The 25746-nt window shown below is 44.6% G+C and overlaps 1 protein-coding gene across 9 annotated transcripts in view; it reads left to right on the plus strand.

Annotated features, from left to right (window-relative positions):
• The window catches only part of RREB1 (ras responsive element binding protein 1), a 124959-nt gene that overhangs the window by 88173 nt on the left and 11040 nt on the right, over positions 1 to 25746 (plus strand). For all 9 annotated transcript variants that reach the window (XM_054192619.1, XM_054192628.1, XM_054192625.1 and 6 more), the window contains 2 exons: positions 11195 to 11384; positions 12945 to 15687. In XM_054192619.1, the coding sequence (XP_054048594.1) occupies positions 11195 to 11384; positions 12945 to 15687 (2933 nt within the window). The remainder of the gene's footprint in view (positions 1 to 11194; positions 11385 to 12944; positions 15688 to 25746) is intronic.

Genomic DNA, 25746 nt, shown 5'->3' on the forward strand with positions numbered 1-25746 from the left:
GGGAGCACCTCATTGTTTACTTGCGGCAGAATAAACAATACTTAATCCACTGATTGTGTGAGAGGGGCTCCCGCTTGGGAGAGTATCTCTTGATTATGTAAAATCCTAAATCGTGCATCTTTGTCTCCTAATTATGGTAAGAACTGCCCTGCTCTTGGGAGCAATAATAGGGCCCTTTGTCCCGCTGACAACGGGCTGTGGCATTGCATCTCCTTCATGGCATTACCCCCCCTGGTCAGTCTCTGTCCCTTTGAACTCCTGGGACCTGCACCCTAATTAGTGACATGAGCTGGTCCCAGCGAGGTTGCCTGCAGTCCCCATTAGCAGTGGGAGGTGGCTCAGGGGTGTTTTCTGACCCCCTTCCCCTCTCTACCTGGATTATTTAAAGACGACGTCTGTTTCCCTGCAGCTGGGGCCTCAGGACACCGTCTATTTTGGTGAGTTTGTATCCGAGCGTTGATATAATTAGCAGAGCGCTGAGATGCTGTGCAGCCAATAGGGAAAATGAGAAACCTTGCGGAGCAGGGTAGCTTCTCTGGAAACTTTTGTGGCGGAGGGCTGCTGTCAAACATGGTAATGTGCTTGTAAAGGTCGCCTGACAGACAGCTCTGAGCAACATCAGCAGTGCAAGCAAAGGAGACGTGAGGATTTCCTGGGGAGAAACCTCTCCAGGCGCTATGTGAGGTTTCTCCTCTTTCCTTTGTGAAGTACAATGGAACAGGCTTAAAGTAAAACGTGTGGCTTTTAAAAAAGTACATGCACTATAAAATTCCTCTGTTGGGTTTCACTGTAACCAAAGCATACCCTTTAAATTTCCTCTTCTTCTCCTCCAGGACGCTTCTTACAGTACTCTCTGTACCAACAGCTAAGGGTTTTCTAATTTTTCCTTTCTCACAGCAGCAAGGAGACATTAATTCTGCCTCTTACGCCTGTGTATCTTCCTGAGGAGAGGAGGAGGGAGGTGGTGATAGCGTTGCAGTTACCTCCTTTCATAGGGACATGTTTCAACATCAGTTCTCAGCAGGGATGGTTGTGCAGTTTGGACATGGTAAAAACCTGGATCTTAATGAGTGTTACGGGGACTCTCTTGGTTCTGTGGAACAGTTGGTTCAGTGTGGCATTGCCTTCCGTTACAGGATTTGTTTTTACTAACTTTTTATAGGAGACAAGAAATAAATAGACATTGCAGAGTGTGAAAGACACTGTCTGTCTCAGTCACTGAGCTGACCTGGTGACCAGAACCAGTAGATGCCTGTTGCCATGAATGGATTCAGGGTAGATTAAGTTTTTTGACCTTTTACAGAGCGTGTCCAAACAATGATATAATATATTAAGCTTTGTAACTTGCCAAATCCCAGGCATATTTTCACAAGGACAGCAAAAGCAGTTCTCTTGCCCCAGGGTAATGGGCTTCTGTAGAACTTCCACACAAAGAAAACCAAAAGCCATTCACAGTCTACCTTGTTCTTCAAAACAGCCTACCCAAGTTCTGCTGAAACTTGTAAAGTCAAATTGGCTAGAGGTTGAGCACCACCATGGAACGCTGTTGTTTTGAACAGTTAGGTCAGTAACAGGCATAGCAACAGAAGAGCTCAGGTCCTGGAATGGAAAGTGTCAGGACACCCTGACCATTCATGCCTGTTGCCATCTGCTTTCAGTCTTGACAGGGTAACCACTGTGAGGTATTGTTTCTGAAAACACTCCCAGGTGGAAAATGCTGTCGTTATGCCTTGGTGTTACCTGGCTTCACTCAGAAAGAGTGAACAACTTCAGTGCCCTAGGAATGGTGTCCCGGACTCTGTGGGTAAATTGTTTCACAAGGTGTAACGTGCAGCTTGCGATTCAGTCGGGCTGGTCACCAGGTTTCCCCCTTTGTCAGCACATCCCCATTCTTCAGTGCATGGTGTCAGGTGGTGGGGATGCTGCAGGGCACCTGGACTCACATCCCAATCTTGTATCATTTTAGCCAGTGCACATGAGCAACCTGTGCACTGTTTAAGTCAAGACAAAAGGAAGTGGGTTTTGAGTCAAAACAATTCCAACTACTTGGAATATTACATGTTTATTGCCCAGTTACTGTTCTTCAGGGCAGTTGTGCACATCAGCTTTGGGGAGATAAAATAGACAAGAAAATAAATTAATGTAAATTTAAAGTGTATAGAGATTATTTCAATCATTAGCACCAGTAGAAAAGACTAGTACAAAACTAAGTTGTGTACAGAGCAGCAACGTGAATGACTAAAAGTACATTGTACAGGATGTAAAAGAAAAAAAGACCAACACCAGAAAAAGCCCCTTAAGTTTCATTCCTGTTTTTGCCAATGCCTACTTAAGCAACTTTAGGAATTCACTTTCTATCTTTTCTCTCCTTATATAGTAGGGAATAATCCTGCTGACTTGATTTTTGTGAAGCTCGTTGCTTTCTACACATGGTCAGCGTTTTGTGGGAAGAGGGTGTTAGTGGCATTACAAACTTACAAGAGCGAACGTGTTTGAAAACTAAATGTTGTTTGCAATTTATATTACTTGTGAAACTATGAGTTCGTGGTGGGGAGAGGAAGTTTTTTTCCTAGCAGTTGACACTACTGTTACTGGAAGCAACTTGAAGCATGAACAACAAGTAGTTCATGCGGCATGTGAAATTTTATACTATTTTTCTGTCTCTGTCACAACTGTTGGTGTGCATATAGATAATAAGCCTCGTTCCTTGTTAGCCCTTCAAAATATGAAATGTTGTGCTCTTTTAATGCAGCTGGATAATTGTGAGGTGGTTGTATCCTACATGATTGTTGAGTACCCAAGAGAGAGATGGAGAGCACTCCAGCATAGACATGTTCATGGACCTTCTTGACCTTTGGTGTTGGCACACTATGCTCTGGCCCCAATACTTCTCTTCTTAGTCACTGTTTGAGATTGTACCAGCAAGGATAGTTTAGGTAGGAACTGTTGCTAGAGTTACTGAGTACTAACACAGTCAATGCTACAAGACTCATTACAGCCAAGGATGGAGGCACACAAGGGTCGGTTGTGTCGCTTTGCCGATGCGGCTGACTCTCCTGCTCTGCTCTGCTCTGCAAGCTGCTTGCTTGGTGTCTTGCTGATCGGAACTAGGAACTGAATCCTGATCTCTGTCGGCAGCATTTTCAGTGCAGGAGCAATTCCATGAGCCAGCTGGTGATGATGAAATCCAGCTCTGGTAAATGCTAGGACCAAAAATACACTGTGTACAATGCAACTCTTAATGTTGATAAGGCAGAGGAGAGGGTATGCAAGCAAACTGGTGAAAGCATCCTTTTACTGAGCAAATGGAGAAGTAAAATCAGTGGGTTGAGCATCTGTCTGTATGCTGGCTTGCAAAAGCAGACCAGAACTGCATTTTAAAGTGCTTTCTGAAGTTTATTCAGAAAAGATAGATGGGAAAAATCTGAAGAGCAGCGCGAGTCCAACACGGGCCTAGAAGTGATCAGCTCACATCAGGGAGCTCATTGTGCGAGGAGACTGGGAATCCAGAGCAGCCGGGTAAAAATATCAGATAGTGAATGGACACAGAGGGAGTGACGCTCTCATCTGAAACTGTGTGGTGTGTCACATGGTGTTGAATATCTTAGCTCGGTTGCAAGAATAGAAAGTGGGTAAAATGCAAAGCTGACTCTAGAGGAAAGCTTCTCGTAAAAGGGAATACAGGAGGGAAAGAGGGCTGAGCCAAAATAGGTTATTAGCATGCCTGCCCGATCCTGCTGACCAGGATTGGTTTATACGCAGGCTCTCTCCAAGTGCTGGCTGTTAGCAGTCAGGCCTGCCTGCTGAGCATAGCTTACCTGCGAATGTAGATAAGGGCAAGGGGTGTTCAGTCCAGATGCAGCTGCACCTATGTGTGAGCGGATGTCAAAAGTGGATGGTTATTGGATAGACAGGCGCCTGTAGATGTCTTTTTTCTTATGTTACTTGTGAAAAGTGGTGTTGCTTTTTTAACATCGTAGACACATAGATTTTTTTTTTCTTAACTCTTGCCATTAATTTTTAAACTACACAAGTACTTGGCTTACATTTTCAAAAGATGTGTTAGAAGGCAGGAAGAGCTTTCCTTTTCTTACACCAAAAGAACACCAGAAGGTCCACTTTTGCACCTTTTGTGTACACAAATAATGACTTTTATGCTGCATGTTGTGCAGCTTCCCGTTTTGGTAGCTGTGGAGGACTGTACTGGTCACAGGGGTTTTTTCTGCCAGGTATGCATGCCCTAATTATTAAACCCTTCACCATTATTTATGTTCATCTTCAGCTCTTGCTCCATGATTCTGTCCAGGCAATTTCTTGCCACTTCTGGTTTTTAAAACTTTGACCTTTATTAAGTAAAAAGGTCATTATGAGAAAATGAACTACTTTGTTTGTGCAAGTGTCTGCAGGCCATCTCCCATTTTCCCTTTATTTGTTCTTAGTTGCATGTTAATTCTGTTGAAGTAAATGGTAGAGTAAGCTACTCTTCCACTGGGGCAGAGGTATTTAAACCTGTCACTGTTCAAGTGTTGCTGGTACATGCGATTCATTACAGTGTGGGGAAGAAGTGCAGGTTTTTTTCCTGATTTTTCTTTGCTCACATATAAAGAAAGTTAAAAGATGGCCCAGGATGGCTCGTGCCTTTTTATTAAACCTTATAGAGGTTAACTTCACTCGAGTTACTCTGGTTGTGGGAGTCAAGATACGCCGGTATGGACCCTGGCTCTGCAGCATGCCGACAAGTTTCTGAAGCATGACATCACCCTGGTTTATATCGGATCTGCCCTGGCTCCTACATGATGCTTTTCTCGCCTGGACCACAGCGTGGCTGTAGGAATGCACATAGCATTGTGCATCCCTCTATTAATAGAAGGGCTGGCGCAGTGGTTTCAGCCTTTGCTGCACCCAAGGGTGGCTTCTTTGAGGGAGGGGATTAAAGAGAGGGATGGGACACATTGGTAACAAAGTCAGGAGAGCCAGTGGGGAGGTGGGAGGGAGGGGAGGTTAAAAGAAAAGTCCTGCCTTTGCTGAGGAGGTGAAGCATTGTGCACTGAACTCCTGGTGAGCTGTGTCTGTCCCCCTACGCACTGGGAAAGGGGAGAGGAACCTTTCCATCCCACCACACCTGGCAGGGAGTTGGCTCCCGGTGCTACTGCGCCGCTTGCGTTTTCGGCACTGACCCATAGCATTGGGCGAGGTGGAGATGGGAGAGCAGCAGGTCCTTCAGGGTCAGACACGGTGTGATGCTGCGGGGGAAGGAGGCAGGAACGGTCATCGCAGGACAGCGGGAGGACCCACAGGGATCCGCAGGAGGGAGGCAGGAGCGGCGTTCGCAGAGCTGCTGCTTTTCCATCACTCATCTGCAGCAAGTGGGAGAGATTAGTGCAGCTGTTGGATGTTATTTCCCAGGGCCCTGGGTGTGGAGGCCAGGAAGGGTTTTTCATCCAAAAGGAGATGAGTATCTGGACCTGGGTGGGGTTGCACAGGAGCAGAAACCAATTTGGTCTCTCTCATCTCCCTCCCTTCGCCTTGCACCGAAAGAAGTGAGAGAGAAGAAAAGAAATCCTTTCCTGAAGGGGAATATGTCTGTAACCTGCTAGTTTTTCTTTGTAGGTGGTGAAAGCCCTTATGTTTAAAATCATCCTTTCTCCATCCACCCCCCTTCCCCCCCCGCAGCCCCGCTGGCCTCCTCTGCAGTGCACATTACCGGTGTGGAGGCTGGGAGCCTGCTCCCGTCCCTGGTGTGGACATGAGTCAACAGCAGGGAATTGCCCGTCCTTCTCTTCTGCCCAGTTGTATTATTTTTTAGATCAGCATAGGATTTGCTCTGCTCATGAGGAGAGCTGCATTAATTCTGCAAATAACATGAGACAGAAAGGATAATAATAATGACAAGGGTAGAAATTTATATACGGTACGTATTAGGGATTTCAGTGGGAGGAGTTAGATGATTTAATAGCATAACTGTGTATTAATGACTTCTGTCTCAGGATATGTTTCATTCTTGTTTTGTTTTCCTTGCTTCTGTTTGCGGCAGTTGCTAAAGAGCACAGACAGGAAAGGAACAAAATGGTACCAAGCTTTTTATTTTAGATAAGGCCTAGAAATGAACACTGTTTTTATTTGTTGATATCCACAACATGGGCAACACAGCGTTAGTGAGCTGCATGCGTGAAAACTTCAGGTTTTGGTCTGCTCTTGTGTGGTTTCAGAAGTATAAGTAGAAAAATGTTAAACGTCACTTTCCCTTTTCCACCAGCACTCTCAGGTAATGCAGAGCATCGTGTTTGTTTAATTTCTTGGTAACAGAATGATGGTTATAAATATTTGGCATTTGCATCTTGAGTACTGAAATAGAAAGTTTAGAAGGATTTGACCGCGTGACCAAATAGTTAATACCAAAAATAAATTTTGCTTAAAATCTGGCTCTGCATTTCCTTTCTGAAATGTCTGTACTTTTCTTAAAGAAAAAAGCTATTTCCATTGCTGACACATTGGAATTGCCTCAGAGGAGAGTGTAATGCAAGGTAACAGGCATCACTTCTGTAAACTTCTCTTCCATAGGTGCGGCTTGTCATACGTGTAGCAAATCCTGGCTTGCCTCTTGAACAAGCCACACAAAGCATTGACTATTTCTTAAAGCCTGTTAAAATGCTTTTATATCCTAATTAGCAGTACAGATTTCAAGAATACTAACTTATTTTAGTAGAAAGCTTTTTAATGGTGTGTTTTTACACAGAGACCTTGTCTGTATTTAAAAAAAAAACAAACCACAAAACAACCGAAAAAGGTGCACTGATGCAGTAATAATTAAACAGACTTGCCTGGTGTGATATGTGGCCTGAGCACCAAGGTCAGCCAGGTCATTGTGTCTTCGCACAGTTATATTTCGGTTCTGCTTTTGTGTTTTAGCAGTTCTGTTTTCTCACCTGCTTGCTTTGTACACCTCTGCCAGCAAGCCAGAGCCCTCATATTACGTTCACATTGTGCAGGTATGAATGACTCCAAAACATAAAGGCAATTAAGAATGAAGTTCATTTTATAGCAGTCTTAGCTGCTAAAAGCAGTTTTTTTTCCTTTTAACTTATAGTTGAATCTCTGTGCTTGGAACCGAACAGCTTTCTTCTCCCTGCTCTGTAAGCATATGTATAGAAAAATGGAAAACTGTAGCCAAGACTAGCAGTCACATGATAGCACAGCAGCTTTTATTTGCTACATCTGGAAACTTAACCTTGCAAGTAGAGTGCTTTTATCTCCGCTCAGGTGTTCAGCCATTGCTCTGCCTGTTCTGCTAACAGCCTCAGAACCTGTTCCCATCTCTGTTCTCTGTAGCCTTACCATCCGTGTTTGACTTGGCACTACACATGGGCAGACTTGTGAAATTGTAAGGAGAGGCGGGGTTTTTTGGTGTTTTGTTTTGGTTTGTTGTTCTTTTTTAAAAAGTTCATCATGGGCAAAGTATTACCATATGTTTCAGGTATTTTATTTGATATGCTCAACTTCTCAGACTTTCCACAATTATTTATCTTCTTTTTTTTTAATTAAAAGCAATTTAAGTAAGATGAAAAAATGTTCATATCACCTAGGATTCCTTTCTATTGTCTTCTTAGGCTGTAGTTTTAGATTTAAACATACTGTAGGCATTGACACTACCTAAAGTTGGAAAATAGTACTGATGACAAAACATAGAAATCAATACTTAGGTTTTCTTAAAAAAAATTAATGCTTCCAGTTAATGCATTGTTAGGCATGGCAGCTTACTCCATTTTAATTAGCAAAAGCCTTAGTCAATGCAGCATGATGCTTGCCTTAACTAGTCAGGTTTTGGAGCTCAGTACCTGTACGTTTTCCTTGGAGGTGGTACACGTCCATATCTGCATCTACATTGCTAGTTGTATTCAAAGTTCAAGTCACATAATTTGGGAGAAACTCAGACTCCCTTCCTACTTGAGGTGAGGGGGAGGGAATTCAACAAAAACACACACACACTTGAAAAAAATGTTGTGCACGCACTTGGGCAAACGGGACGTGTATTTTAAATAGCTTGCATCTATAGTGAAGAGTGACAAGCCCAAGTGAGGTCTGCAGCGCCTGAGAGACCTCCCGAGCCGGCGGTGCGGTGGCACCCCTTGGCATCAGGAGCGGCTTTACAATGACCTCCCTTGTCCTTGGCGAGTGGCACAGGCACAAGGTGCCAGCACGGACGCTGGAGCCCACTGGGGAGCCTGCCCCGGAGAACTGCTCCAGATGTCTCCCAGGGGAGGGCTCTTGGTGTGTTTCTATTCCACCTCTCCAAGCTGCGGCCACTTCTACAGAGAGGTGTACCTGGACCATGGAGGAAGGGAGGGCATCCACGGGTCCCTCCCGTGCTGCAGGTCCAGTGTCATCCTGTAAGCTGTGACACCGGGGGAAGGTGCTGAGCCAGGGCGCAGTGTGTTTGTATTCCCTGAAGTGCCTGAATCTTGAGATGATGGGAGTGATTTGTCTGGATGTTCCTTTTTTTAGCCAGGAGCTTCTTTTTGACTGAATGGAAAAAGAGCTTAATCCTTTTCCCAACTTCTCTTTTTCCCTGATGCTTCTTCACTCACAGCAAGGAAAATAGAAGACTAAGGAGGAAAAATAGAGAGGGGCATTTTATTGTATGCATTATACAAGAGAGACAGTACATCTTTCTTTTTCAAGATACATTATTTTTGTTTTGGGGGAGGGGAGGTGGTTCCCTTTGCATGGAAAACACCATTTTAAATTGCAAATTTTTACTGTCCTGAGGCATAGTAGTTGATACAGGTGTACTGTGAAGGACTTTCACACGGGTGTCTGCTCTGAAATATTTACTCTCAAGTGCAGCTTTTGATGGGAGCCCTAAATAAACCAGCGCTTAAAATCAGCGTGTTGCACAGCCGATGGAGGTGAGGCAGTGTAAGATGGATGAAGCACACCTCCTTGCTGAGGGGATGGCTGGCTGCTTGCCCAGGAGCGCTGGCTCCTGCTCAGCCCAAATCCTGGGGGTACCATGGCAGGCACCAGCCCCCCCAGTAGCTCTGTTGTCCCATCAATGGTAGAGTGCGTGCCCCATCACGCACGAGGGCATACAGCTGCTTCACTGGGTTGCTTATCCAGGGAACACCAGGCACATCGGGGACCCCAGAGCTGCCTCAAGACACCCCAAGATGAGGGTCTGCATCCCTCTGCAGAACAGCTGGCCCCACAGAGCACTGGCGACACTCTCAGTGGTGCAGGAGCATTGCTTGCAAGCCCTCGTTGTCCGTACGTTGAGGTACCAGGAGGAGCATGCCAGAAGCACTGCTTGCTTTCATGCGAGGCATTTTCATCACCTCTGAAAGAGAATTTCAGTAGCCAGCAAGTTCTTCAGGTGACTGCTCCAACCCTTTAATGCCCTTCTTCCACCAGCGGTTTTGGTGGTTGTGTGTTTTTGGTTTTGCTGAAGATGAAAGCTTTGCCTGACGGTGTAGGTGCTGCCAAGTGAGCTGGAGGAGAGCTGTAGATCCTGACGCTGGAGGAGTGCTACGTGTTGGCATCCCTTGCCCCCCACCAGAGACTGTTGTCATATTTAGCAGACCTCTATAAGTAAACATTTGCTTTGTAAATGGCATCGGTTCGGTATTTAATGGAATGCAGGGACTATGCTGGCAATATTATAAAGGTAGGATGCAAATGAATTGACAGGGGAGATAAAATAGATTAAACCTCCAGTGCATAATATTTATGTCCCAGCCTTCTGGGTACCGTGATAACAAAGGCCGTGTTACATATACTTCACACTTGTTTCTTTCACCACTCAGAGACTATGAGTCCAATTGCTTTGTGGGTGACTTGGTTATCTCTTCGTTTTCAGGGAATAAAAAAAGTCTGTGGAAGTTTATGTAGTGATAAAAAGAACAACAATGGGAGTTTGTTAGGGACAGGACAGGGAGGGAGTGGTTTCAGGAATTTCTCAGAAGCCATTTCTAATTGCAGGATGTTTTTTTAATGAGTAGGCACATGTCCTTTTCCTTGGTGTGGAGAGTGAAGACAGTATGGGGAGAACTAAGACAGGAGAAGATGTGAAGAACTCCTAGAGCATATAGTATCCTCACTGACAAAATCTGACTACCTCACATTCACTGGTGTTTGCTTCTGTAAAACTCCTGTTTTGGTTGTGAGCCGGAGCTGTAACCACAAGGAATCGCGTTGAGTGAAACTGCGTGTCACTTGTTGAATGCAGAGTGGACGTGACCTGTCATGCTGCAGAGCTCAAATCACAGATATTTAAAAGGCTTTTTTGTTGACATGTTGGCCAAATGTTGCTGCGTAGTCCTTACTGCCTGCAGCACAGCTGCATTTCCAATACCTTTGACTGTTTAATGCGAGTGTACTTAATGTGAGAAACTTTTGTTTAGCTGAATTTGTGATTTGAGAACTTAAGAAAAACAAGAAATCATAGCAATGAGGTGTGGGTAGGAAAAGACGTTGCTTCTGCATTCTTCTTTGGGGCATGCTTGGCTGCCAAGGGGATGTACTAGTGTCAGAGAGTTGAACCCATTTCAGGTCTTCCTCCTCTGAGCCTCCTTCCCTTCAAGGAGCACTAGTTTTTCTTTTAAAACAGTATATTTCTCATAACAGCTTTGAGAAAAATAGTGAAAGTTTAAGGAAAGGCAGTGCGCAGAAAATTGATACACGGGTATTTGAGTGATGTGCAGTAGTACATTTTAAGCAGTAGTTAAAAAAGGTGGTATTTATACATTTGCAGCTGCTTGCTACTTAGGTCTGATTTAGCCTTTGTCACTGATTTTTTTTTTTAAATGTCTTATTTTAGTAGTACTTTTTAGTAAAAATGAAACAGTGTAAAGCCATTGAAATGTTTTATGTAGGGCTATGGGAAGGTTGTCAGAAGGCTGTGGTCTCAGCTGTCACTTTGCTGTCTGCCCACGTGTGATGCTCAGTTCTCATGCACTATATTCTTTATTCTTTGAACTTCCAGTGAACTTAATAGTCAGAAATTGGTAGAAAGTGACTGTGATTGAAATGGCCTTTCTGTGGTGATGGGGTTTTGACATGCTGTGGCTTTGTTTTGCGTTTAGCAGGTTCTTGGTATCATGGGGCGAGAGGAAGGAGGCTGGCCTAATGCGAGAAGAATGTAGTACTTAAGCTTGCAGCAGTCAGTAAGTCATTTCTTTTTTATTCCTTTTCTTTCCAGGTGTGACATCTGTTGTATTACCTTTCGTACTCATCGGGGCTTGCTGCGCCATAATGCAGTTATCCACAAGCAGCTTCCCAGAGATCCCATGGGAAAGCCTTTCATTCAGAACAACCCTTCGATTCCGGCAGGCTTCCACGACTTGGGATTCACGGACTTCTCCTGTAGGAAGTTCCCCCGCATTTCTCAGGTACGCTCTGTTCTTCATAGCTGAAGGTACCAACTGATGAAGTGCCTTCTGAATTCATTGAAAGATTCGTACTTGATGAGGCAGAGATTAGGAGTAGAATATTTTGTGGAAAGCACATTGCTGCTGTCTGTGTAGGCTTCAGACATTTCCTGCCTTTTTTTTTTTGTTTTTCATCTAAAAAATACTTAATCGTGGGTTTGTGGGTTTTTTTCAGTGTTCCAGTAGACAACTATTGGTGTAAAGATCTATAAAAATATTTTAAAGGAAAACTTAGGGGGTATTAGATCTTTGTCCCTTTCGGCCTGCCCATTAGTTCTCACCTTCCCCAAATCATCACACATCTAAAATCAATAGGGAGGACACATGGTAAACAAGGCATTATTTTTTTTAATTTACCTGTAACAAGGATGCAGTTGTGGTGTGAAAGATCTTATCATGAAATACTGTGGGAAGTCACCTTACTTACTAAATGGTGACATCCTCCGTGACTTCTTCACAAAACACTCCCAAGTACCTTTCTACTACATTCCTTACGTGAGTTCTGAAGATTTTGCACCTTTGAGGGTAACTGACTGGGGAAAAGCGGAGAGGTAGTCTGTAAATATTTTTCTGAGAGCCATAAAGTTTTCTATTGGATCGTATTATTCCTCCTTCTGTCGAACCTTGCTTGCCTTAGTTGGTTTGGGCCTTGATGAAGCTGCTATCTGTTTAAAAAAAAAACCAAACACAGAAATAAATCAACAATTCATCAGGACCGTGCTTCCTCAGTATCTGCACTTTTCGTATTCTCATTGGATTAAAGCATTGATTTCCAGCTCTTCTAGGTTTTGTTGTAAAAGTTACAGTCAGAAGAGAGAGCTTTCTAAACAACCCAGCTCTCTATTTAATTTATCACTTGTGCTCTCCTTTGATGTGGAACCTTTGCAACATGTGAGCTATCTGGGTAGCATTTAAATACAGCTTTTGGATTCATGATCATTTTCAGGGACATTTGTGAGGTTAGTATTTTACTTGGGAAAACAGATGTATTCAGATTTCACTAACCAAAAGCCTTTCCACTTTGGGCTCTGTATTTTATTGATCTGCTTTTGGGGGTTATTATTTTGATTGGTTTATGTTATTTTGATTTCTTGGATGCCATTTTGTTTTTTCTCCTCTCCTCCTAGTTTCTTTGTGGTAGTAAAGCTAAAGGAGGTAGTCTTCCTGCCCAGCTTATTGAAGTTTGCTGTATAGTCTACCAAGGCTCCGGTCCTATCAGTGAAGTCAGAGAGGTTTCTGGAAGGGAAGTTCAGCACGGAAAAGTATTTTGAGAGTCTCAGTAGCCCTCTAAAGGAGTTTACCTTTATAGAAGGTAACTTTTTGAGAATCAGCCGCTAACTTAGATATACCACTTAGGTGACTAAAGCCTGTGGAGCAGGAATATCTCTATGCCAGGTAGGTGGTCGCTGCTCTAAACTTCTTAACTTGGGCAGTGGAAGAGAGAGTGAACTGTTTGTTTTTGCAGCAGCATGTGATGCCTTTCCAATTAGAGATGTCTAAATATTTTTGCATGTCTTGCAGGTCTGGTGTGAAACGAATTTGCGAAGGTGCATCAGTGACTTCCATCGATTTATTTGCGAGACGTGTAACAAGGCATTCCCCATGCTTTCGGCGCTCAAACTGCACAAAGAAACTCACATGGTGGATCAGGGAAAAGACAAGCACAAGCCACAGTCCACGACCCCACCCAGTGAGAACCCAGACCAGAAAGCCTTCATGGCATCCTTGGGCCTACAGTACACCAAAGACATCAAGCCTGTCAAGCAGGAGGACAATACACAAGATGAGGTCCAAGAAATGCAGCTCAGAGCACTGAAGAGTAACCTACCTCAGGAACCCGGCAGCACTGGTCTGCTCAGCCTCTCTCCTCTGGACGCTGCCTCTATGGGAGGGTCATTTTCAGTCCTTCCCCCTACAAAAGAGAACATAAAGCTCCTCTCGCTGCAGCCTTTCCAGAAGGGTTTTATCATCCAGCCTGACAGCAGTATTGTGGTAAAACCCATCTCCAATGAATCTGCCATTGAGCTGGCAGACATTCAGCAGATCTTGAAGATGGCTTCTTCCGCTCCTCCTCAAATCAGTCTTCCTCCACTTTCTAAGGCACCTTCTGTCCCTGTGCAGTCCATTTTCAAGCATATGCCGCCACTGAAGCCAAAGCCTTTGGTAACGCCCCGAACAGTTGTCGCAACCTCTACACCTCCTCCTCTTATCAGTGCCCAGCAAGCCTCCCCTGGCTGCATCAGCCCAAGCCTCCCACCTCCCCCTCTGAGGCTGATCAAGAACTCGGTGGAGTCCTCCTCCAACTCTCACCTCCCCCAGCCAGGAGCCAAATCGAGTCCTTCCTCGCAGTTGCTCCTCCAGCCCAAAGTAGAGCCTTTAACTCAGCACGAGATGAAGACACAACTGGAGCAGGACAGCATCATCGAAGCTTTCCTGCCTCTGAGCATGGAAGCCAAGATCAAGCAAGAGGTGACAGAAGGGGACCTCAAAGCCATCATCGCAGGGGCAGCGAACAAGAAAGCCCCAACCATGAGGAAAGTTTTATACCCCTGCCGTTTCTGTGACCAAGTGTTTGCCTTCTCTGGTGTCCTGAGAGCTCACATCCGTTCTCACTTGGGTATTTCCCCATACCAGTGCAACATCTGTGACTACATTGCAGCTGACAAGGCAGCGCTGATCCGGCACCTGCGGACACACAGCGGGGAGAGGCCTTACATCTGTAAAATCTGCCACTACCCATTCACAGTGAAAGCCAATTGCGAGAGGCACCTGCGAAAGAAGCACCTCAAAGTGACCAGGAAGGATATAGAGAAGAACATTGAATATGTCACCAGCAATGCCGCAGAGATGGTGGATGCTTTCTGCTCCCCAGACACTGTGTGCAAACTGTGTGGCGAGGACCTGAAGCATTACCGGGCCCTCCGCATTCACATGAGGACACACAGCGGCTGCCAGAAGAAGAAGCCATTTGAGTGCAAGGAATGTGGCACAGCCTTTTCGGCCAAGAGAAATTGCATTCACCATATCCTCAAGCAGCACTTGCATGTGCAAGAAAGGGAGATTGAGAATTACATCTTAGCGGTGGACTGCAGTGCCCAGGAAAGCCAGACGGACCCTACTTTATTGGAAGACAGCACTTATATGGACCACAAGTCCATGACGCCTTTCCTGGAGACACAAAATGGCTTCTTGCTTGGGACATCGTCTCACGTTCCCATCAAACTTGAACCTACGGGCAACTTCCCGATGGATTTTGACGAGCCATTGGATTTCTCTCAGAAGAACAAAAACCTGAGTGCTGTGCAAGTGAAGCAGGAGAACCTATTTGGTTCTTCTCCCCTGTCCCTCTACGACTGTTCCATGGAGCCCATCGACCTGTCCATCCCCAAAGCCCTGAAGAAGGATAAAGATGATATCCCATGTGAAGCCAGGAATCAAGAGTTGGCTGCTTCTGGGAACAGTGATAAAACCTATAACTGTCTGCAGTGTCCTTTGGTTTTTGGTGCCAGTGGGAACTCAGAGAAAAACAGGGCTGTCAGACATCCCCAGCCACTGAAAGGTTCGTTGCATTTGACTGTCCCGATCATTTCCCCGGCTCTCCTTGGCAATTCTGCCTTGCTGAGACCCTTGAGGCCTAAACCACCACCGCCACCTCTCTTGCCAAAGCCTCCAGTAACTAAAGATCTGCCACCGTTGGCTTCCATCGCACAGATCATTTCATCTGTGTCTTCTGCTCCCGCTTTGCTCAAAACGGAGGCTGCAGACGCCAATCCCAAGGCAGTGGGCAGCTCCACTGGGTGTGACAAATCAGGGAACGCCAAAGCAAAAGTGACAATCGTGACCGCTGTTCAGAGGGACTCCAGCCTGCCCAGTGACCTGACTCAGGCGTGTGATCCAGAGCAGTCTCCCATTGCCGATGTTGGGTTGACTAAGAAAAGAGGTAGAAAGAAAGGAACGAAAAATAAGCCTAAACTTAGCAGTGGTGTGGATCTGGAGTCAAGTGGGGAGTTTGCCAGTATAGAGAAGATGCTGGCTACCACAGACACTAATAAATTTAGCCCATTTCTGCAGTCCACTGACAATTTCAAGGAAGAAAGCGGCAGAAATGGAACAAGTGAGGATGAGAAGGAAACTGCCGAAGACAAGCTGCTGAGAGGGAAGAGGAACGCTTACTCAGACTGCCTGCAAAACATCCCCTGTCCTTACTGTCCTCGAGTCTTTCCATGGGCAAATTCCCTGCAGCGGCACATGCTCACTCACACAGGTAAGAGCGCCTTGTGCTCACAGTGGATTGTAGCCCCCGAGGATGTTCCTCATGAAAGGAAAGGATGTTCCTCCATGGAGGAATCTTCCTTTCTTGTCCTCTCTCTGATGCCTGAATGGTATTCTTTGTTATTTTGCAAATCCCTGGCCGTTGCTGTTGTGTAGTGCTGGTGGTAAATTTTTCAGTAATGGAATAATCTCTGTGCCTTTGAGTATCAAGGGGGCAAATTAAACTGCTAAAACCTATTTGACTTCAGTGGCATAACAGCATACCTGGGAAAAGACTCTCGTTGCAGGTGTTCTGTTACTGTTGTCTTACCTTGAAGGTGAACGTGTGTTGCTGAATATTTCATTGTACCTTACATGGTTTGTTTGGCTGCTTCCGGTGGCCGTTTGTCTGCATCAGTAATGATAAAAAGATCCATAAAAATGAGAGCAAATATGTATAGAATTGTGGCAGGAAAATAAAACAATATAGTGCTTAGCATTTTTTTTCTTGCAGTGGCTTTTATTTGACAGATCAAAGAAGGAGGATGCAAGAAACATCATCCTGAGCATTACGTAGTTGCTTGCCTCTAGGAAGTGTTTCTTCTCAGTGCTAGACAACTAAAGGTGGGCTTATGCCCTAAGGCGTGGAGATGTGTGTGGAAACTTTAATATTATGCCACTGTGTAAGTAACCTCAAACCTGGTATAAACAAAAGGAGGAATTGGGGAGGGAGATTTACTCTAGGTTTGGGGTTATTTTTCATTCTTTGCTATAAAGGAAATACTGTGTTGAATGCTGTGCTGATTTGAAGTTAACTCTTTTTTCCACCCACACTGTAATAAAGTAATTAGTAGATTCTCATCCTGCTTGGAGAGAGAGAGGACAAAGCTCTACTTGCTGTTGCTGCCTTTTAAGTCAGTCAGTTATTGATATTTTTTTCTTCATTATCCAATCTCAGCACCTGGTGTTAAAGAGTGAAAGGTAAGGATATTTGTAAGAAGCTTTGGAGAATTGAGTACAGCCTCGTAAGAGATAAGATAGCTTTGTATTTTTTGATGGAATTGAGTTTTCATGAAGCAACTGATTCATCTTTGTGCTAAAGAGGGAAACCTGAAGAGGTAGAAGAGGTTAGCTAAGAGGTCTAAAGGGAATCTGAGCTGTGGAGCAGTCCCTATTACAGTTTGCTTTGGGTGACGCGAGGACATAACTTGCAAGGTATCAGTGCAACAGTGGGGCTATTGTTTTCTGGCCCACAGAGACCAAATTATTTCATCTTATTAAGCATACAGTTTACTTTCAACGGTGGAGGAGAGCTCTTTATTCGTATCAATTGTTTTCTAACACCCTGCTCTCCAAAAAAAATATATAGTTACTGAAGAACTGTTCATGAGACAGAAAACAATGGAGAGGCTTTTCCCAGACTAAGGGGTTTGACCTGCTTATTGATGGCAGACTTCCAAGGTAGCAGCACTGGTGTAAACCCTTAATGAAGACAGGAAAATGCACTCGGCCATGAGTTGTACTGGTAAAACTTGTCTCCCCTACCACCACTGGGCTTGGAAGGAGACACCATCCTTTCAGAAAGCCTGTGCTTCCCCTACAGGGAAAGGCAAGCAGCTGTGGCTGTAGCAGGTCTGGATCCCCAGGTACAAGATTTTTGGTGATTCTGCAGCAGTGGCAATAATGAGTTCAGGTTGGTGCACTCTGGCAATGATAATACTAACCTCTTTTCTAATCACCATCATAGCAGTGTTGAGGGAGACTTGTTGCTGGAGGACCACCCCACAGCAAGCTCTGACTGGCCTTGGGGCATCTCCTTTCAGGTGACACTCGCGCTCTGTTTCTAAACTGAGGGTTTGCAGCAGCTCCCGTGTGGCAGCAGTGTAGATGAAGCTTACTGGAGGAGAGAGGGAAAGGTAAGCTAGGAAGACAGCGGAGATTTAGGCCAGGGAGGTGGTGCCAACGCAAGCACTAAGATGCATTCAGGTGGAGCAAGCCGTGTGTTTTTGTGGTGAGTGTCAGGTACTGGTTGCATGGGAGGAGTTTGGCAGCGGCATGATACATACAGCAGTTTGTTGGGTTTGTGTTCTGGGTGGGCGAGTTGGTTTTCTGACGGAGACATCTGCAGTGTCGTAGTGCAACGCACCGTTTCTGTCCTCACCTGTTGCACAGGCAGTGACTTGTTAGATCGCTCTGTTTTTTAAAAGGAGTTAAGAACAAATTCTGTTCACTAATCTTGCTGTAAAGGGAAAGGGGGAACTTTATTGTGTGGATTTGATGGCTGCTCCCCGACCTGGAGAGAGAAGGGGCCAAAAGGCTGATATGAATGGGATACATGAGAGTCCTGGTGATCTGCTTCCAAACCGCATGTGTTGGGTATCTATCTGCTCCATAGGGAATGACTGCAGGCGAGCTAGTCCATGCTCCTGGATCTCTGTCGTACGCTGCTATCAAAAAAACAGGGCAGTCATTTGAGCTAAACAGTGGCAGCTACCTCTTCTCCATCCATTTGTAGGGAAGTTCTTATTGGAGTAATTTGTGTGAGTGGTCTAAGCTAATAATGAGTGAGCGTGATTGAGGAAAAGGTAAATATTTTTGAGCATTTAAGTAGAATCTATACACTACCAGTTTTAAACTACTGTGTTTGTACAGACATGATAAGATTTTTGCAAGTATGTCTTTTGTGTTCAATGAAATTTTGACATGGAAGAATCCTTCCATGCAGTGTGAAGATCATATTTACCTTTTGTGAAAGGGCAAAAATGCACATGCTACCAGTAACCCACATCCCTCACACAACCAAAAATCTCTCTCATGAAAGTTATCACCCTGCTTATTCTTACCTCAACACCACTGTGTGTTTTTTAATTCAAAAGCATTTCCCTGAAGAAGCATACACCTTCCTCGCCAGTTTTTATTTTAATGCAAAGCTCACAAGTGGGGCACTGGGAATTTGGCATAGCTTGGTTTTATACAGTGTTTAACACAGTACATGTGCTTTGTTTGAACATGCTTGAACACTCACTTTTAATACTTTCTTTCTCTTGATGTCTTTATTGTTTAATTTACTCCTCTACGTTCAACTTGGTTTGCCTTTCTTTTTTGCTCTTCTCTCCTGTTCTTGACTTTTTTCATTCTCAAAGCAGCAGGTAAGATGTGCCCCTGCAGGTGGTGCAGTTAATTTTGCTCCTTTTATGGCATGTGCATCAGACTAGGTTCAGTACAAAATTAAAATAATGGTCTTTTTTGGCCATTAGTTTGTTATAGATAACCTAAATCTGTTTGCAAAGAATCACTTGAGGATATTTTCAGAGTGATACTGCCAGATCTTATTTGGCCCAAGATTATTTTTTATAGAAGGCAAGATTCGATGGCAGAGGAGGGTTATTTTTGTTTTTGTTTTGCTTTGGTGTTACAACAGGGGTGAACTGGACAAGAAAAAATCTATAAACAAAATAAAGTCATAAATAAATAGAATACAGTTACACCTAGCCCATGAACCTGCATGTTTCCTGTTGATTGGAGGACACAAGTCATAAAAAAAAGGACTGAAAGCATTTTTATTCTTTGCTTTTATGACTTAAGTCGAAGTGAAATTGTAGACATCCCTACTTTGCAACATTTTTCCTTACCGTGGCGGTAATGTATTTCCACTAGGACAACAGTGGTAGGAGATACCTTAATTAAGGAATGATCTTCTTACAAGCTGTGATTATTTAGATGACCCTTTTTATTGAAAAAGACTCCCTTCAAATGGTTGGCTTCCATGAAGTGTCCAGCCTAGACTAGTCCCGCTTGTGCTAGTAACGAGATTTTACAGCCAGTTCTGAGTCAATGTGGAGGCACAGACGTATTGTGAACCAGGCCATGACCATTCTTATGGAAAAAGTTAATAAAAAATCAAATCACATTACACTTAAACTGAGCAAGTATATTTTGTCAGAAGAGCAGTTGCCTTTAAGGGACGATACAGAAAGCAGAGAATCCTGCTTTTTTGAATGATCTTTTTTGTGCCTTTAAAGGTGACATTTTTGGAAAGGAGTCTGGTTTCCATTTGGGAATAGGACTGTAAGTTGAGGTGGCAGTATTGGAGTTTGCACAGTAAACGTGATTTTTTTTTGGATTTTGAGACCTCCAACTAGGACGCTTGAGTGGGAAAAAAGAATATCTTGTCTGTTGTAAGTATTGGTCTGTATGACAAATATTTGTTTGATACGAAAGTTTTAAAGATTGAAAATATGAGAAAATTGTGACCTGAGATGCAGGTTGAGTTTCAAGTAATTAATCCCCAGCTAATCCTGTCATTGCATGCTTGAGAAGAAATGTGGAAAGGAATTGGGCTATCATGAAGCAAAAGGATTTCTGCTCAACTTTGAAGTTCTATTTTGTATTTGCATTGTGAATGAAGCCAAATAAAAGTGCAGAAAGTGGTAGTATTTGTAACCATAAATTTATGGTTGACTTAGCAGGCATCTAAAAAGAGTGACTTGAAAGCCTACAAAAAGCAGTGCCGTGATGCTTCTAAAGAGTTGTGTTGACACTGGAAGAAAATTAAGAGAAAGAAACAGCACCTGAGATGTCTGCAAGATGTGGGGAATCCCTTGTACGGGTTGAGATGCTAATTAGAACAGAACCAACTTGCAGAAGATTAAAGTGCGAAACATACCCACAATGTTGTATCAAAGAGGCTGCTGGCTGGGGGAGGGGGAAGCGGGGGTGTGTGTCTGTGTGTGAGATCAGAGGTTTTGGGTGTGAGATGGAAAATGTGACAAGAGGTGATCTCCTTATACAAGTAACTATCCTCACAATCTCTTTCTTCATCACGATGATGTCTTGCAGGACCGCTTTCTTCATTGCACTGCGTGATCCTGGCTTTTCCTTCAACTCTTCCTGCGCTCAGTCCCTTCCCTTGTTCTAGTCATTTAAATGAATTACAGACATGAAAAACTTTCTCCTGTGGGGAAGTAATGTATTGCTTATTCAACATACGGGGTTTGATTCCACTGAAGTCAATGGAAAGATGCCCTGTGGCTTTGATAGAAGTTGTGTCAAATTCACACGGGTGATAGACATCTCAGGACAGAGCCTGCTGTGGAGGAGCTTGCAGTCAGGATGTTGTAGTTGGTCACCAAGCAGGAAAGGGGGAAAGGGAAAAAACCAAAGAAGTTTCTTATTACACATTAGAAGGACAGATAGACATACTTTTTTCTTGGGTCGGGCCAGAAGCCCTTCCCCTGTCAAAATGTGTTGTCTTTTTTTACCAAATCTAACAGAATTTGTACAAACCTGGAGTTGCCAACTGCCACTGAGGAGGAATGTGCTTATTCCCCCGTCTAAGGAAGAGGATGCTGCATCTCACAGTGTCACATACAGTTTTTCCCGGCTGTTCAGAATAGCAAGCCCGAGTTGTGTTTGGTTGGACTGAATGCTGCAGACAAGCAAAGCGTAAGGACACGAGGAGTGCCCTGCCACGTTAGAGCAGTGGTACATGCAGCCAAGTACTCGTGTCTCTGATGGCAGCGGTAGGATGTGCTATTTGGGGTGAGCATGTGGGCCCGGCCACTTCCTCTGGTCTGTTCCTCTTAATGCTCTATCAGCATCCACAACTGCTGCATTAGGGTTGTGTGTTAGGGAGCACATCCCTGCCTGCGCCCTTTACTACCTGTTTATGGACCTGCTCTCTGCAAGTCTCTCCGGTTGCTTTCTGAACCTGCTGATGCTGTCTGCCTCCAGCCTCATCTGGCATCAAGCTCCAGAAGTTCACTACCTGCTGTGTAAGGAACTATTTTTTAATCTGTTTTCAGCTGATCCCCTGCTAGTTTCAGGGAATTGCAGTTCTGTGTGTGCCCTCTCAGCTGCCTTCACGATTTGTAAACATCAATCACAGCACTCCCTTCTCCTTCAAAATGAGGAGCCCGAGCCTTTCTGGTGTCTCCTTGCAGGGCAGCTGCCCCATCGGTTGGATCGGGTTTGCTGTGTGCCATCTGCAACACGACTGTCTCCTTCCTGTGGCATGGAGACCAGAAGGGCACACACCCCTGAAACAAGGGTACACCAGGGCTTTATGCAGCAGCGAAGGGACACCCTTGGTCTTGCTCTCAATACCCTTCCTCATGGTACCCAGTGTTCCTTGGCTTTAGTTCGGCTGCTGTTGCAGGCCAAACCAGTGATCCTGGAGAGAGCTCTCAGCGATGGCTCTGAGACCGTCTGCCTGAATGTACCTGCCAGTACCACATTCAGCATCCCATAGGCATGTTTTAAATTATTTTTCCAGACGCGTTTTACCTTACATTCGTCTGCGTTGAAGCTCCCCTGCCTTCATATTGCCCTCTCTGTTTTGAGAATTTAGCAGTGAAGGAGATTGATTGTCAGATCATGCAAGGCTTTGTTGTAGGCAGGCGAGTGGCATGTAGGCAGAAAGGACAAGCTGATGTGAAACCAAGGGTGAGCACAGTCACTCGGGGGTTTTGTGTGCTGACCAAATGGGATGGATGCAAGAAAGAAGCTCAGCAGATGGTGGTACATGTGCCTTGCCTGGAAAGTGTTTGCACAGGGGAGCCGTTGCTGTAAGGCATTCACACCTCCAGGAGAGACAGGGTCACTTTCTGTCACTTTGAGGCGGTTTCACGGGAGAGTTGTTGAAGTAACAAACCTAAAAGCAGCAAGAAGTTGGTTCTGTGCGTCAGGGTAGTTAAAATTACGAATCAGTTGTTACTCTCAACCTCAGGGTAGCTGCTGATCAGGTTGCACAAAAGCGTGCACAGGGTTTTCCTCTTACATTTCAAACTCCGTTTTGTTTGGGAAAGTCTGCTGTCTTCCCAGGCTCTCTCATCCTTTCTTCTTTTAATACGGCACGTTGCCTTGCAATGATTCAAATGCAGTACTACAGGTCTCGGTACTAGTCTGGCATTAAAATCTGCCACACTGGAGACATGTTACGACGTGATTTGATCTTGCCTATCACGAAGAGACTAAGTTGTCTTGTTACCATGTTAACAGCCCGTAACTTCACAGGGCTGTAGCACGGTATCTGGGGTGTCACGTGGGCTCATCCTGCCTATGCAGACAACAGATGGCTACAGCGTGAGAGAGGAAGACTCATGTTATAACATGATCCCCTCGCAGAACAAAAGTCTGCAGAAAGGGCTCTGAAAGTGCTCACCTCCGACGATCTTCACGGCAGAGCGAAACTAAAACGTCCTACTTGGGTCCATTGAAAACTTTCTTTGCAATTAGAGGGATCCTAGCACAGCTCAACCAGTCGACAGGGTGAGGAGGCAAGTGTTTCTAAAGCCACTCGGATGAGTGCTGGCACAACATGTAAGATGGGTAGGACTTTGGTGGAACGTAGATGTTGTTCTTTGCACTCACGTAGCTGGCGCTGGGCTGGTCAGAGTGGTTCGACCTGCCCCCGGCAGACAGAGCCTTGGGCCACGGTTGGATAACACAAAGCCCTTCTTGGCTGTACTGGCTCGACCTGTTCCCAACTGTTCATCCCCACAGCTGTAGCTGACCCAGCTGCCCAAAAAAATGAAAAGGGCAAGGGGAGGGACTGGCAGTTGTGAGATCAGTTCCCGGATCTGGCTGGCAGTATGGCCCTAAAAGAGCACATTGATGCAGCTGAGGTGTGGAATTGGCAGCATCTCCTGGGAGGCACTGGGGATAGATGCTGTTGAAATTGGCTTTGCTGTCAAATGTTTTGTGTCTTCAGACAGCAGCTTGAGACAGCAAAGAAGGAGCCCAGATCCTATACTGGTATAGTTACCACATGCACTTTATAGCACAGCTTAGTGTTTATAACTGGCTTCGCCAAGCGGTGTTTAATCATGATCCAAAATCATTCAACAGCTTTGGACTTGTGGTCTCCCTCCATTGTCCAAGAAAAATGGATTTCAAAATTGGTGGAAGTAGATTAACAATTTGAAACTGTGGCTCAGTTTAAAATGGGGTCGTTTCTCTTTTTGTGCTGGTTTTAAAAGCTGGGTGAGTAGCATGTTTGGGGCTCCCATGCAGTGCCCTTGTGAGGGCTGTACTTTGAAGCAAATAATCGTCCAGGTTTCACTGTATGCTGAAAGGAAAGGGAATGAAGGGAGATGCTTGGATGGTGTTTGGTCAGCCATAAACAAAGTGAAGATTTAAGATGAGGTGTAAGACAGGAAGTGCAATTCAATGGAGTGTCACTGGGAACAAGTTTATAGAGGGTTTCTTTTGGTCTTGTTTTAAACCAAAACAAAAAACAGGATGGTGGTTTTGAATAGGATTCAGAGATGAGGAAGCTGTGTAAGTGATGGGGATTGTGCGTGTCCTTATTGCATGGAGAGGAAGGGAATGGTCTGACTAAAGCACCTGAAGCAAACTGAGGACATCTCGCCTGGCTCGCAGCAGTCGGCCCACGGGAGACCTGTACCGGCAGAGAGGCATACAACAAAATTGCGGAGCAACTTAATGAATTGCCCAGTTTCATCATGTTAAAGCAGCCTTGCCTTCGTCTCCCTAGGGCTTTCCGAATGCTCCCGTCTTGCAACAAAATACAGTTGATGGAGGAGAGATGCGGGATGGGAATGGAGTAAGGGATTATCTGTCACATAATACAGAAAGAGACTTTGCTAAGGAAAGACACCTTTCTTAAAGAGCCGTGCCCCTAATGTGAGAGGGTTGAATGCAATTGCTCTGTGCTAACTAGGCAAATATTTACAAAGTAAGTATACTCAGCAGTGAATTTTCCGATTAGCGTTTAGCAGAATTCATCTTTGCTCTACATATCTGCCACTCTGTGATCTCTCCAGAAATCATGTGAGCCCTGGGTATAGTGGGGGACTTTTTGTTTTTCCAAACTGTTCTAGCTGTCTGTACCTCTGAACTACATTTGTGGGTATTTCCTAGAGGACAAAGGGCTTGAAACTGCTTTTTCAGTGTTAGGCAAAGTTTAACAGCTGCTCCAGAGCTACAGCTCAGGGTAAAGCAAGAGTTGCTTGCTGCTGGGGTGCATGGCAAATGGAAGAGCCATAAAGTTGGCCTGAGTGCTAGAGCTGTTGCTCGGAAGATACTGAGATGATGGTGTATAACTTGCTGATTGTATTACCGACTCTGTGTCAAACTGCCTTTATGCTAAACGGTGGAATTCAGTGTAAACCGAAAGTCTGGGTTCCCTCCCCCCTGCTTCCTTCCAGTTAACATTTCCACTTGGTGGGTACAGTCAAAAATAGTCCTGAACACCTTTCTTTGTGTTGGTCGTTTCAACTGCTCTCTTGAAGGTCCAGGGCTGGCGGGGGGGGGGAGTGGAATTGTGCCTTGTGTAAAAGGCAAAACAGTATTTTTTCCAGAGTTGGTTTTCTCCTTTTTGCCCAAATATATTCCATTCCATTTACTGTAAATAGACCTTTTCTATCTCAAATGTTTTCATTTCAAAAGGCATGCAGATACGGAAGCTCCCTCACCTGTGGGCTACTTAAATATTTAACTTGTGTATGCACGTGGTGTAATGAAGGTGGCTAAGTTTTAGTGTTTAGAGTATTTACAATAAAAATCGACAAAGATAACTCTGAAAATTTTGCAAGTTGACTCCACAGGTTGGAAAGATGTTCTCCAGTTCATGGGTGGAAGTAGAAGCAGCATTGTGAGTGGGTTCAAAAAACCCTAAATTTACTAGGCTGCTACCACCTAGTGGTGGCTGCATCTATACTAGAGGACTAGCTGGGGTTATTTCAGTTAATGTAGGGAAAATAGTAAATCATCAGTTCATCTGCCTGATAATGCCAGCTGCTTGTACAACATCCATTTCCAGTGCTCACTCTGCTCTGGTTTATAGAATTACTTAGGTGATGGGTTTTCTAACACTTCTCTGGGGACGTCAGGAACGTTTGGCAATAAACACTTGCTTTAAAGTCACAAAACAGTTTCCCTTACAACACCCTGTTTTATCCAATAACTCCTTAGCATCTCAAGTTCTACTCTCTCTTCCACCTTAGTTCCAGGAAAAAAGAAAACCACGGGAAAACAGAATCAAACCAGCAAGCTCCCCACCTTGATCTGTATCTGCTCTTTTATCTGAAACTTTACACATTCAGAGTCT

This window comes from Rissa tridactyla, chromosome 2, assembly GCF_028500815.1.
Source record: "Rissa tridactyla isolate bRisTri1 chromosome 2, bRisTri1.patW.cur.20221130, whole genome shotgun sequence".
NCBI classification, from domain to species: Eukaryota; Metazoa; Chordata; class Aves; order Charadriiformes; family Laridae; genus Rissa; species Rissa tridactyla.